General features: G+C 29.3%; 1 protein-coding gene across 1 annotated transcript; it reads right to left on the reverse strand.

Moving 5' to 3' along the window:
- Window positions 1–1,807: 1,807 nt before the first annotated feature.
- Window positions 1,808–3,870, reverse strand: LOC101223208 (homeobox-leucine zipper protein HAT4). The gene is made up of 4 exons (XM_004147174.3): window positions 3,535–3,870; window positions 3,118–3,419; window positions 2,909–2,988; window positions 1,808–2,441 (listed from the first exon to the last, which is right to left on the reverse strand). The coding sequence occupies exons 1-4, from the start codon at window positions 3,632–3,634 to the stop codon at window positions 2,096–2,098; spliced, it is 828 nt and encodes a 275-aa protein (XP_004147222.1). The 5' UTR covers window positions 3,635–3,870; the 3' UTR covers window positions 1,808–2,095.
- Window positions 3,871–13,560: the final 9,690 nt, after the last annotated feature.

Raw genomic sequence — 13,560 nt, forward strand, 5'->3', positions numbered from 1 at the left:
TCTAGTTTTTTTTTTTGCTTTGTTATCTACTTTTATTTTACCGATGTCACATAAAAATTGAAAGCTATAAAAAGTTGTTTCGTTTTTAAAGTTTGAGTAAGAATTCAACTCTTACTTAATTTTCAAAACAAAATACGTAATGATTATCAGACAATTTTTTTATTTTGCAAATTATAAGTAGAAGATTGGATTATGAAAAACTTAGAGAGGAGTGAAGAGTCAATCTCTCTCGCACACATCTTAGTTGATAGTTTAGTTTAAATGACACCTTCAAACTTTCAATTGTAACAATTGAGTTCTTAAACTGATATAAACGTTAAAATTAGACTCTCATATTTACGATATTATAAAAATTCTTATGTATAAGTTTTTGAGTTCAAACTTTTATCATTGTTCGAGAGTCCAATTTCTACAATTAATTTAAGTTTGAGAGATTCAATTTAAAAAAAAAAAAAAAAACCCTAATTTAGACAATTGAAAAACTTGATGAAGTCGTTGCAACTACTAGCATACTTCAATATTGGTTTTTTTGAGCTCAAGCGAGTTGGGTTCGGTGATGACATGATCTTCATCCATACAAGTCAGTTCTTCAATCTCCACCTCATTGTTATACTAACAAAAATTGTTTTTACAACATCAACTATATTATTTCAAAGAGTTTATTTGTATATTTAAAACAATTAGAATATATATATATATATAACTAATTTATCTAGCTCATCAACTTTTTTTTTTTTCCTCTATGAATCAACAAATTACAAATAAATGTAAATTTAGATTAAAAAAAAATCGAATTACAACCACAAGATTAAAAATCACAAATATAATATTAAAGGAAAAAACTAAATTAAAGTCTAAACACATTGAAGATCTAACACAAATTCCATTATTAAATGCTATGACTTAGATTTGAGATACCAAAATAATAATAATAATAATAACTGTGGCTCACATTATTTTTATTTGGTGTGTGATTGTTTATATTCTAAACTTTTGACTCTTGAATTTTGATTATTAAACTTTATATTTTACTTTTAATATTATTATACTATGATGTGGCATCACTAAAATATATACTAATAATAATAATAATAATAAAGAACTTTATGAATTGTCTACGTAATGTATTAAAAATATAGTATTTTATCTCAATACGATACGAAGTTTGAAAATAGTATATATAGAAGCTATTAATTAATTAATTAAATTTTGTGATTGATTTCTAAGATTAGACAACATAATGATGTAACTTCATTACACTAAATATGAGTAAACATGTCCATAATCAAGTGGCTACGTAATGTGTTGTTTTCTAACAAAAGAAAAAGAAATGATGTTATTGGACTTGATATATAGTTTAAAAATTAGCATATAAAACTCAAACCAAAAGTCAAATATGCTGTGTGTTCATCAAAAGAGATGAGTAAATTAATTGATGTACAAAACAAGTCCTATGTTTCTTTATATATATATTTATAACTCTTTTTATTTACAAATTTAATAAAAAAATCATTTCCTATTTAGGTTCTTTCGATGTCTAATACAGATTTTTAAAAATAAATTTACCTTTTTCTAGTTTATAAAGAAAGCTACGTCTTCCATTTCAATTCATCCCACACACGAAGCCATTTAAGAGTTGTTACTTAACAAAGTTTTCTTATTCCATGAAAAGTTTTTTATTTTAATTCTTGTATTTATTACCATTTTTATCATTGTTTTGTAGATCTTTTTCTTTTTTCCTAATATAAGGTTGCAGTAGAAACAATCAAGAATTATATTTAAAAAAAAAAAAAAGTATAATAACAAATTAAATTGAAGATTAGTTTGGATTTGAATAAAAAAAAAATTAAATTAGGCATCTCATTCTTCACTTTACAACTCAAAACCCCTTTTTCTATCACCTTCCAACCACATATATATATATATATATAGAGAAATATAATAGATTTTTTTTTCCCCTCCCCTAAATATTACAAAGAAGAGAAAAAAGGGTATTGCTTTGTTGCCGCTAAGACAAAAGAAACTAAGTCTAACTCAAGCCCTAATTATAAGAAGAGATGGGCCGAAGATTTCATTGCCCTGGGTAATGGGTTATTTACGAGCGAGGGTGAAGGGCGTTGAAAGGCCGGGTGGGTATGGGGGAGGCCCAGGGGTTGATGTGGTGGATAGGGCGAGCGTGGTGGGGCTGAGATTGGGCCTGGCCCATTCGTGTGACAGTGGGCTGGGGGGCTGATGTGGAGGAGGGCGGAACAGCGACACGCTCACACGAGGGGCACATGGTGAGGGTGGTGGGTGGGGTCATGTGCATGTAGAATTGTGGGGAAAGTTTGAGTGCTCTCAGTTCTTGTACTTCTTTTTGCAACCGTCTATTCTCCTCCGTTAGATTTTCACAGCATCTCTTTAGGAATTCGCAATCTACTTCCGTTTGCTTCAACTTTGTCCTGTTTCAATCAATATTCCTAAATTATTAATTAATCATCAATTATTACCCATAAACACCCCTTTCTTTTCCTTTTTTTTTAATTAATACTAACATCATACCACAATTTAACTCTTTAACTTGTACTAAATCTAACTTAATCAGATGGTGTAAGACAAATTGACGGATCTACAAAATTTGTTCACACAACCTTTATTATTAACTGAAAATAACCTTAATAATCCCATTCCACTTATGCTAAATCCGTGGTTACACATAAAATAAAAGTTTTTCTTTCTTTTTTTTTAAAAAAAAAAACAATTTCCATTATCAGAAGCTTTGTCAACTGATTGGATAGAAAAATAGTTTTAATTGGATAAAATAAGAGCTTTAAGGAGTAAAGTATATAATTTTGTAGAATATATGGTGAATATTATTGTTATGTTGACTAAAATGGAATGGACTTATAGGTGAAGGAAAATTCCTGACCTTGCTCTTCTATTTTGGAACCAAACTTCGACTTGTCTTGGCCGGAGACCCAATTGTTTCGCCAACGCCAACTTTTGCTTCTGCACAAATTTATCATAACACCCTCATGAGTTTTCCCTCAACATAAACCGTTTGTTTCCCGATAAAATCTTCCATACTAACAAAAATAAAGCGGGTCGGTCTCATTCGGACCGGATTCGAAGACTTACCGGATTGAGAGTATTATGTTCTTTGAAGCTTTCTTCCAAAACGGCGGACTGATCTTTAGTAAGCCGAAGCTTTTTTCTAGAAGTTTCACCGTCTTCTTCATCACTAATTCCTCTCGAACAAGCTCTATCCCCATCCAGATCTTCACCGTTCATCTCACGTTCACTCCGTTTCCCACTCACACTCGATACCGTACTGTTAGGGCTCGACATCGCCGCCTCCTCTTCACAATCCGCCGTCGACGGCGGCATCCGATTCACATCGATGCCTCTGAGAAGCGATCTCCCTGTTTCCGATGTCCGATCTGCAAAAAATTCAACACCCAATTCCATAAATTTCAAAAACCCTTTTTAATTAAAAAAAAAAAAAAGAAGAAGAAGAAAATCGGGATTGGCGATGCTGTGTTATGGAAATCGAACCTGAAGAAGCATCATTAGTCCAAGAATTGAGATGTAGAGGAGGAGAATCGAGGGTTAATCCAAGGGTTAAACCGAGATTATGGTGTTTAGAAGGGATCATGGTTTTGGATTGTGATGAATTTGAAGAGAGAATTAAGGGAAGAGAAGGGAAGAAGAGAAGAAGGGAAGAAGGGAAAGGGAAGAGAGTTGTGGTCCAAGAAGAAGGGGAGAAAAGAGGGATTATATAGAAAGAGGAAATAGGGGAAATAAATAAAGAAATGGGGGAATTGAATATAATTGCTATTTCTCAAAATTAATGATGGAAAGGAAAGGAAAGGAAAACAAGTAAAAGAGTGTCAGAGGAAAAGCCCCTCCAATTATCCCCAATCATCACTTTTGCCTCTTCAAAATATGCCCCCCCTCCCTTCCATTATTTTCACTTTTTCTATTTGTTTTTCATTTATATTGTTTCAATTGAGTTTTTTATTTATAAATTTACGTACAAACTAAATACTTTCATTTTTCAACTTTAGCTAGCGATAGTTTAGTTGATGTGATTTCAAATCTATATTTAAATGATTTGAAATATTTAATTGCTATGATAAAATTTTTATTAAAATAAAGTGTTTGGTTTAATGAACAAAATTTGATCTCTTATTAGTTTGTTGATTTAGGTGTGTATTTCAATAATATTTTTTTATGATACGAATAATATTATTGTAAATTTTAAAGTGTAGATTGAGACTAAATAGTTACTTTCTGAAAATGTAAGGTACAAAAAATGTGATTAGTCAACTTTTTTAATTTGAATTGAGGGAGAAAAATGGTATTTGGTTAAATGTAAAAAGGAAAAAGAAAGAGTAACCATGGTAGAGAATGTGGTTATAGAATTAAACCATGGTTAATGGTGAGTGTGATATTTAATTTACAAACTTTTTTCACTTTTTGGGTTTACCCTCTTCTCTTTGGGTATCATGTCTTTGGCTTCTTTGCTTTTGGTTCTTTTTCATGAGTGCGATCAAAAGCCTCCCCTTTCCATTTTTGCTTTTTCTTTTTTAAAACTATCTATATTTTTTACCAAAAGTTTTACGTTTATCACAAAAACATTTTAAATATATTGAAAAAATATAGATGGTTACAGTTAGGAAACGAAACGAACATGGTTAATTTTAATAATATAAAAATTAGAGAAAAACCATAGACTTTAATCATAATTTATTATTTTTTTAAAAAAAAGAGTAAAAAGAAATGATTTGAGCAATAAACTCAAGACTAATGATAATAATAGAAGGAGGAAGGGAGATTAAACGTGGGTCGTTGAAAAAGGAAGAGAGATGAGATGAAGGGTTGAGATGAAAGGAAGATGAAGGGGGCCCAATATATAATTGAAGGAGATTTTTTTAGTTATTGTAAAAAGAAAGAAAACAGCGAAGCTAAGACAACCATCAAATCATGAGTGAATGGGTATGATTGGAATCAGACACTTAACCTTTTCATTTCATTCATTCAGTCTCCTTCCACTCTTCCTTCTGGCCCCCACCTTATCTTTTTTTTTTTTTTTCCAACTCTTAAAATTAACTTTTTCTTCTCAAATTAAATTATTCATAATAAATCCTACTGCTCTATCATATTATATAAATATGTATCTTTTTATGTATAACCTTTTTTTTTTTTCTTTTAGGGTGAGAACACTTCGAATGCTTCTACCTTTGTTGGAAGTAATAATTTAAGGTATTATTTCAATTGCCCTTTTACCTTTTTATATTAATCCTTTAAATAATATTAGTATATGAGACTAATAGGGTTTAAACCGATAATTATTTAGTTTAGGTGTATTTTTATATATTAAGTGCAAGTAGGAAGGTAGGTAGAATGATGGAAAATAATTGAGGTTTGGTTAATTTGAAATAGTGATTTGGAATGGTTAGGGTAGAAGTTTTGGATATCTAAAAATTGAAAGTGAAAATATAATAAAGAAAGAAAAATGAGAAAGTGATAATTGTAAGCGTGGAACTTCAAAGATGGCGAGCCGACAGCATCCTATGGTCGCCCTCTAAATCTCAAGACATGTTACCTTTTTATATATATTCAATTTTATTATTATTATTCTTTTTTTATTATTGTTATTTCAACTTTCTTTCTTTATCCATTTCATAATTTTTAAATACATATTTTTAGTTTGACTATTTTCTTTTGGTTTTGAATTTCATTTCTCTCAATTATACTATTTTTATACCATTTTGCAAAAGAAATTCTATAATCAATCATCCTTTGAAATAATTTAATTATTAACTTAAATCACATTCATCATTGAATTGATCATGGAGGTTTGAAACAAAGATACAAGATATTCATGTATTTTTAAGTACTATTATGTCGACTAATTTAAAGTAAATAAGCTATTATTATATGAAATTTTGATGTATTTTTAAGTTGAATAAAGAGAAAATATAAATAATAAATATAAGAAAGAAAGTGATTGGGTGTGGATTGAGAAAGAAATGGAGGACTGAATTATTGTTAAGTGAGAAAAGAGAGTAATATAGTATTTAGAAAGGGAAGAATGAAGAAAAAGAAGTGAAAAGGTTAAAAAGATGGGAAAATAGAGAAGAAGAAGAAATGTGAAGGGGACAACAATGATTGGAATATGATTTAATGAGAATATGATATTATTGTATTGGTGGGTGAAATGAATTTTAATAGAATATGATTCATGGAACCAAAAATGAAAGAAATAATTGAAATAATAAGGAGGAGAAGAAGAAGAAAGGGGGACAAAGGGAGGTGGTGTTCACGTGGGAAGGGGTGTTAAGAAAAGCGTGATTTTAAGGAAGGTCACGTGGCCCAACAACATGTGACACGTGCGCTCACACCACGGACAACTGTTCTTTTCTTTTCTTTTTTAAAAAAGAAAAATGAAAAATGAATGAGGAAAGTGGGACCCATGGGAGAGAAATGGGAAGTGGTGGTGCCATGTCACTTTGCCCTCTCAGGTCCCGACACTCCCCTTCTCCTCAATCATTTGAACTAATATTATTATTATTATTAACAATCTTTATTTATTATTATATATTAAATCATATTTTATAAAATCTTATCACCTTTCTATTTCTTTCACTATTGCGCGTCTACTACACGCTCCCCTTTCCTTTTTACAATACTTATTCCTTTCCCTTTCTTTTTTCCACTTTACATTCTTACCTAATACTTACGTTTTTTATATACTAATCACCTCTATTTTGTAAAACGATTTTAATAACTCAATTTAAGTTAAATTATATGATTAAATGATGCAAACTTTTGAAAGTTCAAATATTTACAATCAACTAAGAGATAGGTAATGAAAACACCAAACATAATGTTAAGACATTTATGTTTTGTGAAAACAAAAGAAAAAGAAAAAAAATACATTTCTGTCTCTATGCTTAATTAATTACTCTACCAATAATAATAACAATAATTAAAGTGGGCAACTCCTTGTTAAATACTATACCACCTTTTTTAGATTCTACCATTTAATAATTTATGACATGACCACAAGAGACCTTGTGAAAAATAATTCTTTTTCCTTTCTAAAAGGATCATTATTATAATTCATTATTGTTGTTATTATTATAGGTAGGGAATGGAATATAATAGGCTAGAGGATTCAAAAATGAAGACATCTATGTAATTAATATTCCAATGTCTAATACAACTGTTTTCAAATAAATTTATTTCTGTTTAATTATAATTATATAATCATTCTATAACAATTTAAACACCATTGCTTATTTTCCAATCATTTAAAACAAAGACTATTGCAAGACAATTATTATTAATTTTTCTCCTGACAAAATTAGTTTTAAGAAAACATTTGTTGTACGTTAATATTTTTTGGGTTCAAAATTTGCAAAAGTAATTATAATATTATTTAAGGTTGCAATTCTTTTTTCTAGGTACTTTATTCAAAATTAAGTGATTATAATGATACGATCCCCTCAATAGACCTTACTAGATTAATTTGTAAAAAGATATTCTACTAGAGAAGAGATAATACTATAAACTGTGTTTTGAAAAGAAAATATTATAATCAATTAACTATGGTAATTAACTAAAAGTGTTTGCAGTGGAGTGATTAGAATACTTTTAAAAACTAAAAATAAAGCAATGACTATTACCTTTTTTATTTAAGAGAATAAAACCTAAACATATAAATGGATTATTATAAAATTTATCTAATTACCAAAAATCCTAACAATAATTTTGGTCTTAAAATCTAATTTCCAATCAATTAATGAAACTTTAACTAAAACAATAATCTCATAACATGATAGTTCTTTTTAGGGGATGGAGACAAGAAATTAATCTTAGAATCTTTATTTTTTATGATCATTGTGACTTTGTATGGACTCCATATAAATTTATTAACTATATACAAATTAAGACGGTTTCTTAACCATATAATTTTTTTTCTTTAATTGTGTTTGTCAATCAATTTTCTTAATATGTATATAATATAAAAATAAATAGAAAAGTGGGGCGCGTGAAACAAAGGCTGTAATGGAGGGAGTGGGAGAAAGGAAATTGGAAATATATGTTGGTGTAGTAATGATAGAAGCAATTGAATTGTGTTTTTAGATAACAAATCAATTTGAATTATTGTTAATATTATTAATAATAAATACATTTAATAGAAAAAGAAGAATTAAGTGTGAATTAAAATAAAAGAAAATCCCGACAATATGTTGGATTATGATTAAGGTGTCCCCACTAGTGCGTGCTAGCTGTCCCACGTGTCCCCTCCCTCTCCTCAATTATTATTTAATCTCTCCTCATTTATTTTTCCTATAAATATTTCCCCACTATGCGACAAAATTACCCCACACGTGGGACCCCCACGCTTCTTCTCACCCCGTACGAGGCTCTCCCCCCATGTGATTTTCACGTGAACCCTCCCCCACTCTCCCCTCTCCATTTCCCCATTTCACCCCTTCCCTCTTTTTTATTTCTCTCTTCCTTTCTTTACCTCTCACATTCAACAAATCCCCAACACAAATTATTACCTCTATATTTGGGATTTCTTCATCATTCCATTTTTTCTTATTATCCAATTAAACTCTCTTTTAAATCTTTTTTATATACCCTCTCATTATCTCCAGTCCCCATCCTTCAATAATTGAGAGTTATCTGGACCCTCCTTTTTTTAATTAGTTGAAATATATATATATATATATATATATGAAAACGATATATTCATTACTTGTATCAGTATATAGTATATCTCACAACTGCTTGGACACATGAAGGAGGGTCGAGAATGGCTTTCGTATCTCCTTTACCTTTCATGAGATTAGATTTCAATCATTCTTCAAAAATTGATTGGGTTTTATGGGTCTTTTTTCTCTCTTCTCCTTCAGAAGATTAAACCAGTGACTATTGTAGTAAAGTATTTTGCGTGCGACGGGGGATGAAGACAAAATTGAAGTTGGAAATACATTCTTGGTCCCCATCTCTACCAGATTAGATTGAATCAAAGAAAAAAAAATTCTCTTGTCTCCAATTAAATGAGAGAATTCCAGCCTGTTTCGAGTAAAGTCTATTTAATCCTGTCTATTTAATTATAATTCATATCAAACATGTCTCATATCTACATGAGTTTGTCTAATCTTTTTTTTACTTCCCTAGAATCAATTAGAATCTTGGTGGATCACCTCATTAATATCATATTCCTTCAAACCAACCAATTCTATTCTAGTTTTTGTTCCCCTTTAATAACATTAATTAGATTCGTTATTTAATCAAATCTATATCATTCAACTTTTCTTTATTACCAATAACCAAACTCATCTTATTAATATCCTCTACTTTTATAATTCATCATGCAACTTTCATCAATCATGCCAAGAATATAATTTCTTTTCCCCTAATCATTCATAACTAATTTTATAAACTTAAATCTTTTCATTTATTCACTTAATTAAGCCATATTATTATTATTATTATTGTAAAAGAACTTTTTTCATAGAGTAAAAACAAATCTCATATGATACTTTTCTTAATTTTATTTTACTATTAACTATTTGATACACCGACTATTTACGTATTTAATTACAGCGATATAAACTTAAAACAACAAAAAGTCGTATTAAAATATAATATTGTTCTTTATTTTACATGGATTACATACTATGTCAATGTCATATAACCATGACTTTTTATTTATTTATAAAAAAAAAACCATATTTTACTCCAAACATGAATAAATATACATTTAAAAAAAATAAAACATAAAGTTTACAATCCAGATCAAACTCTTACTTTGGTAGATATAATAGCAGATAAATTTTATATGGAATAACCATCTAGTGATTATACCTTCAAATAAAGTTTATTGTTTTATATATGTAATAAACCATTGAAATCAACAACTGGTAAAAAGAAAGAAAAAAAAAAAGTTAACATGTAAACCATCCCAGTTGAAAGCAAATGTGAAAAAGTCTATATTATAATATTGATAAAGAGAAAAGAGAGAGAAAAAAAAAGTCAAAAGTCCCTCAACTGTCCAAAACGCACACATTCTTATCTATATGAACACATAACATGAAAGAAAAAGAAAAACAAGTTGACCATAACATTAAGCTCAAATATGAATATCACCCATATGAGAAAGGCATTAAAACATGAAACCTCGTTTTTGAAGATTGGTAAGACTAAAATTGTTAGGGTGGGATTTAATATAATAAGAAGGAAAAGGTTAAATAATATATATGTAGTTGAGAAAGAAATATAAAGAAGGGTTTATGTATATATATATATGATGTAGATGTAGGAGGAAAGTAAAATGAAAAAGAAGCGAGGAGAAAATTCCAAAAGGTTCACGTGAAGGAAAAAAAGAGATGAAAAGAAAGCAATAATTGGGAAGGATAAATATTATGGAAGAGGAAGGGGAAGGGATAGGTTCCGACAAGTGAATATTTGGAAGAGAAAAGGAGGAGAGAGAGAGTGAGTGTTTAGAGAAAACACACATAAGGTGAGCACGTGAACCGCACGTGAAGCAGTAGGGACCACGGTGCTGGTGGTGGTTGCTTCCTCATCCCTTTTTCTTTTTTCTTTTCTTTTTTTTATATTATATATTTTTTAAGAATGGAAATTCCCAACTTACCCCTTCCGGATTGTCCAATCATTTGAAGGATGAAGACTGGGTGGGCGGGCCCCCACAGACAACGCCACATTAAACAAAAACAAAACCAATGTTTTCTTCTTCTTTTTTGTTGATTAGACTTATCGGTTTCCGGTTAGTCTATGTCATCCTCATCCACCCAATCTTTTTACTTATTCATAATATTATATATACATATATATATATATATATATATATATATATAATGTAGATGGTAAATATAATTTTAGACTGTATTTCCTTGTCAGACTTGTTTGGAATAATCAAATATGTCACCTTTACAGTAATCGTAATAGTAATGATAGTGAAATTCACACAATATAATCAATTTGAGCACTCTTCGTTTCACTATGAGATTGTTGATTGCAAGGAAACAACAACAATAAAATCAAATACTCGAACGAGTATTTAATAAAAGAGTGGAGATTACGAATAGTAGGTATCAAAAAGGTTTAAATACCTAAGGTATAAAAGTGTATTGTTTTGAGATCTTTAACTTTAAATTAAAATCAAATTCAATAACTAAAAGTGTTATCATGCACACATAAAATAACGTTGCATGTTTGAGAAGGATACGATAAGTGTCTTTCAGGAGAAGTATACGATGAGTACAATTTTTTCAAAATCTAAAGCATATAATTAAAACAAACTTCAAAGTTCATAGATATCGTGCTATTTTGAAGATCGTACGCAAGATATTTTTCCCTTTTTTCCTTTTCATTTACCGATCATTAGGTATGTAATATATTTTTTCTAATTTTGTGTTTCACATTATTTGTTGATTGAATAAATCAAATAAGTTTCATTTCATCACTCTCTCCTCTCTTGTTTCTCCCCGTTCATGTCTTCCTCTACTCTTCACCTAATCTAATCATGCTATTTCTTGCCATGTGATTGTTATTAATTTTAATTTTATTTTAAAAGTGCTTTTGGTAGATATTTATGAGTTGTTTGGAAATCTTCTAGTTTGTATATTATACATGCTCCTAATTTTTATGGGTTATGTACATTTGATAAAAGGACACATGAATTATCTAATTTGGTTATTATTATTCTCGTGTTGTTTTAATGTAAAACAATTCCCCCCCTCCACTCCCTAAAGTCCTATAGTTAAAATGGAAAAAAAATAGAAGAGAAAATGGGTTTGGAAAAAAGGTTTAATCTTTTCCATCACGTGGGTCCCACGTGGGTACAAAACGGACAGCACATCACACGTGTAATGTGTCTAACCCGCACGTTCACTTTCGGTCAAAGTAACTCTGTCTTCCGCCAGATCCGGTCAACGGTCAAACCCTCCCAAAACAAAATTAAATTATATATAATAATATAAGAAGAAAAAAAAAAGAAAAAATCATTTCCTCCATAATTATTTGTACCATTTTCCCAATCATACCCTTCTACCGGAATACCCAGTTCTCTTTTCGTACGATCCCCTCACAACCGTCGGATCCAACTCCCATCCGCCGTCCATCTCTCTCCCCACACGTGCATCTCCCCCTTGCCACGAAGCACCCCTAGGCCCCACGCACCAGAAACCATGTGACCGCCTGAGCTGGTCACCATGTGATTCTCAGATTCACTCCATCAAAAACGATTCGTTTCGTTAATCGATAATTTAATATTAATTAATCAACAAAACTTAATTAATTAAATCAGTTAAATAAAAAGGCTGTCGTTGTTGAGTTGGACTACACGTGCAATCGTACCAAAGATCCCAAAAATGATTTTTCCTTTTCTTTTTTTCTCTTTATAATAAAAATAAAAGGTAAAAGACATATGAGCCCATGCCAACGCAATAAAATAATAATTTACAATATGATTAGCCAAGGGTAATTGGGAAAAATCTCTACGATAAAGGTATGATTTTCGAGGATTTTGTCTGGAGGAGCATGTTTGGTTGGTGGAATTTTTATTTATTTATTAAGAATGAAAGTGCTTATAATAGCATGCTCCAACTTTTAATAAAGGGTTTTTCTTCTTCTTCTTCTTAATTAATATTATTAAAAGGGACAATTTGGAGAAAAAATACAAGTCAAAAAATATATTTTTATTCTAATCTTAATATTTATAATAATCATATCATTGCTTCAAATGATTTCATTCCTATTTTCCCAATCATACTCTATCATAAGATATTCATGTTCTTTTTCTTTTTTAAGTTCCTACAAAGATTATTTCAGTTTTGCATTTAATTATGATGTTGGCTTTCTACTTCAAATAAACCTTTTTTTTTTCCCAAACTTTTCATTAAAATAGTTATAGAATGAGTATGAGAGTAATATTATTTAGCTACCGAATATTTTCAAATATAGCAAAATTACCCAAAATATTTAAGAAAATATTGCAAGATATTCAAATTTTATAAATGGTAGATTGATAAACTTTTATTAATGTTTGATAAGACAGTGATATAAGTCTATTATATTATTTCTTTTAATATAATGTATCGTCGTAGAATTATGAGATAAACTTTGTTAACGTTGTTGGTTTAGGAGGTTATATTTGGAAGTTGAATCATAAGGACATAATTCAATATTTAATAAATTACACATGTGTATTATTATTTGAAAAATATATTATATTCAAATAAAGTACTTTAGTTTTAAAGTACTTGGAGAAAATAAAAAGTGTATGTTAAATGATAACAAGTTCTTTTAGCATTTTATTTGATGGTCATGCAACTATTTTTAAATGCTTATCAATGAAGTATGTTGAACTAAAAGTGTTTACAAAAGGGCACTTTTTGAAATTAGGTTATATATATATATAGTGTTAACATGACATGTAAGTATAATATTATATTTGTTTTTGAAAAATTTCAAATATAATAAAATTGATAAAATAATTACAAAAAAAATATATAGTAAAATTTTAGATTATATTAA

This window comes from Cucumis sativus, chromosome 3, assembly GCF_000004075.3.
Source record: "Cucumis sativus cultivar 9930 chromosome 3, Cucumber_9930_V3, whole genome shotgun sequence".
Lineage (NCBI taxonomy): Eukaryota > Viridiplantae > Streptophyta > Magnoliopsida > Cucurbitales > Cucurbitaceae > Cucumis > Cucumis sativus.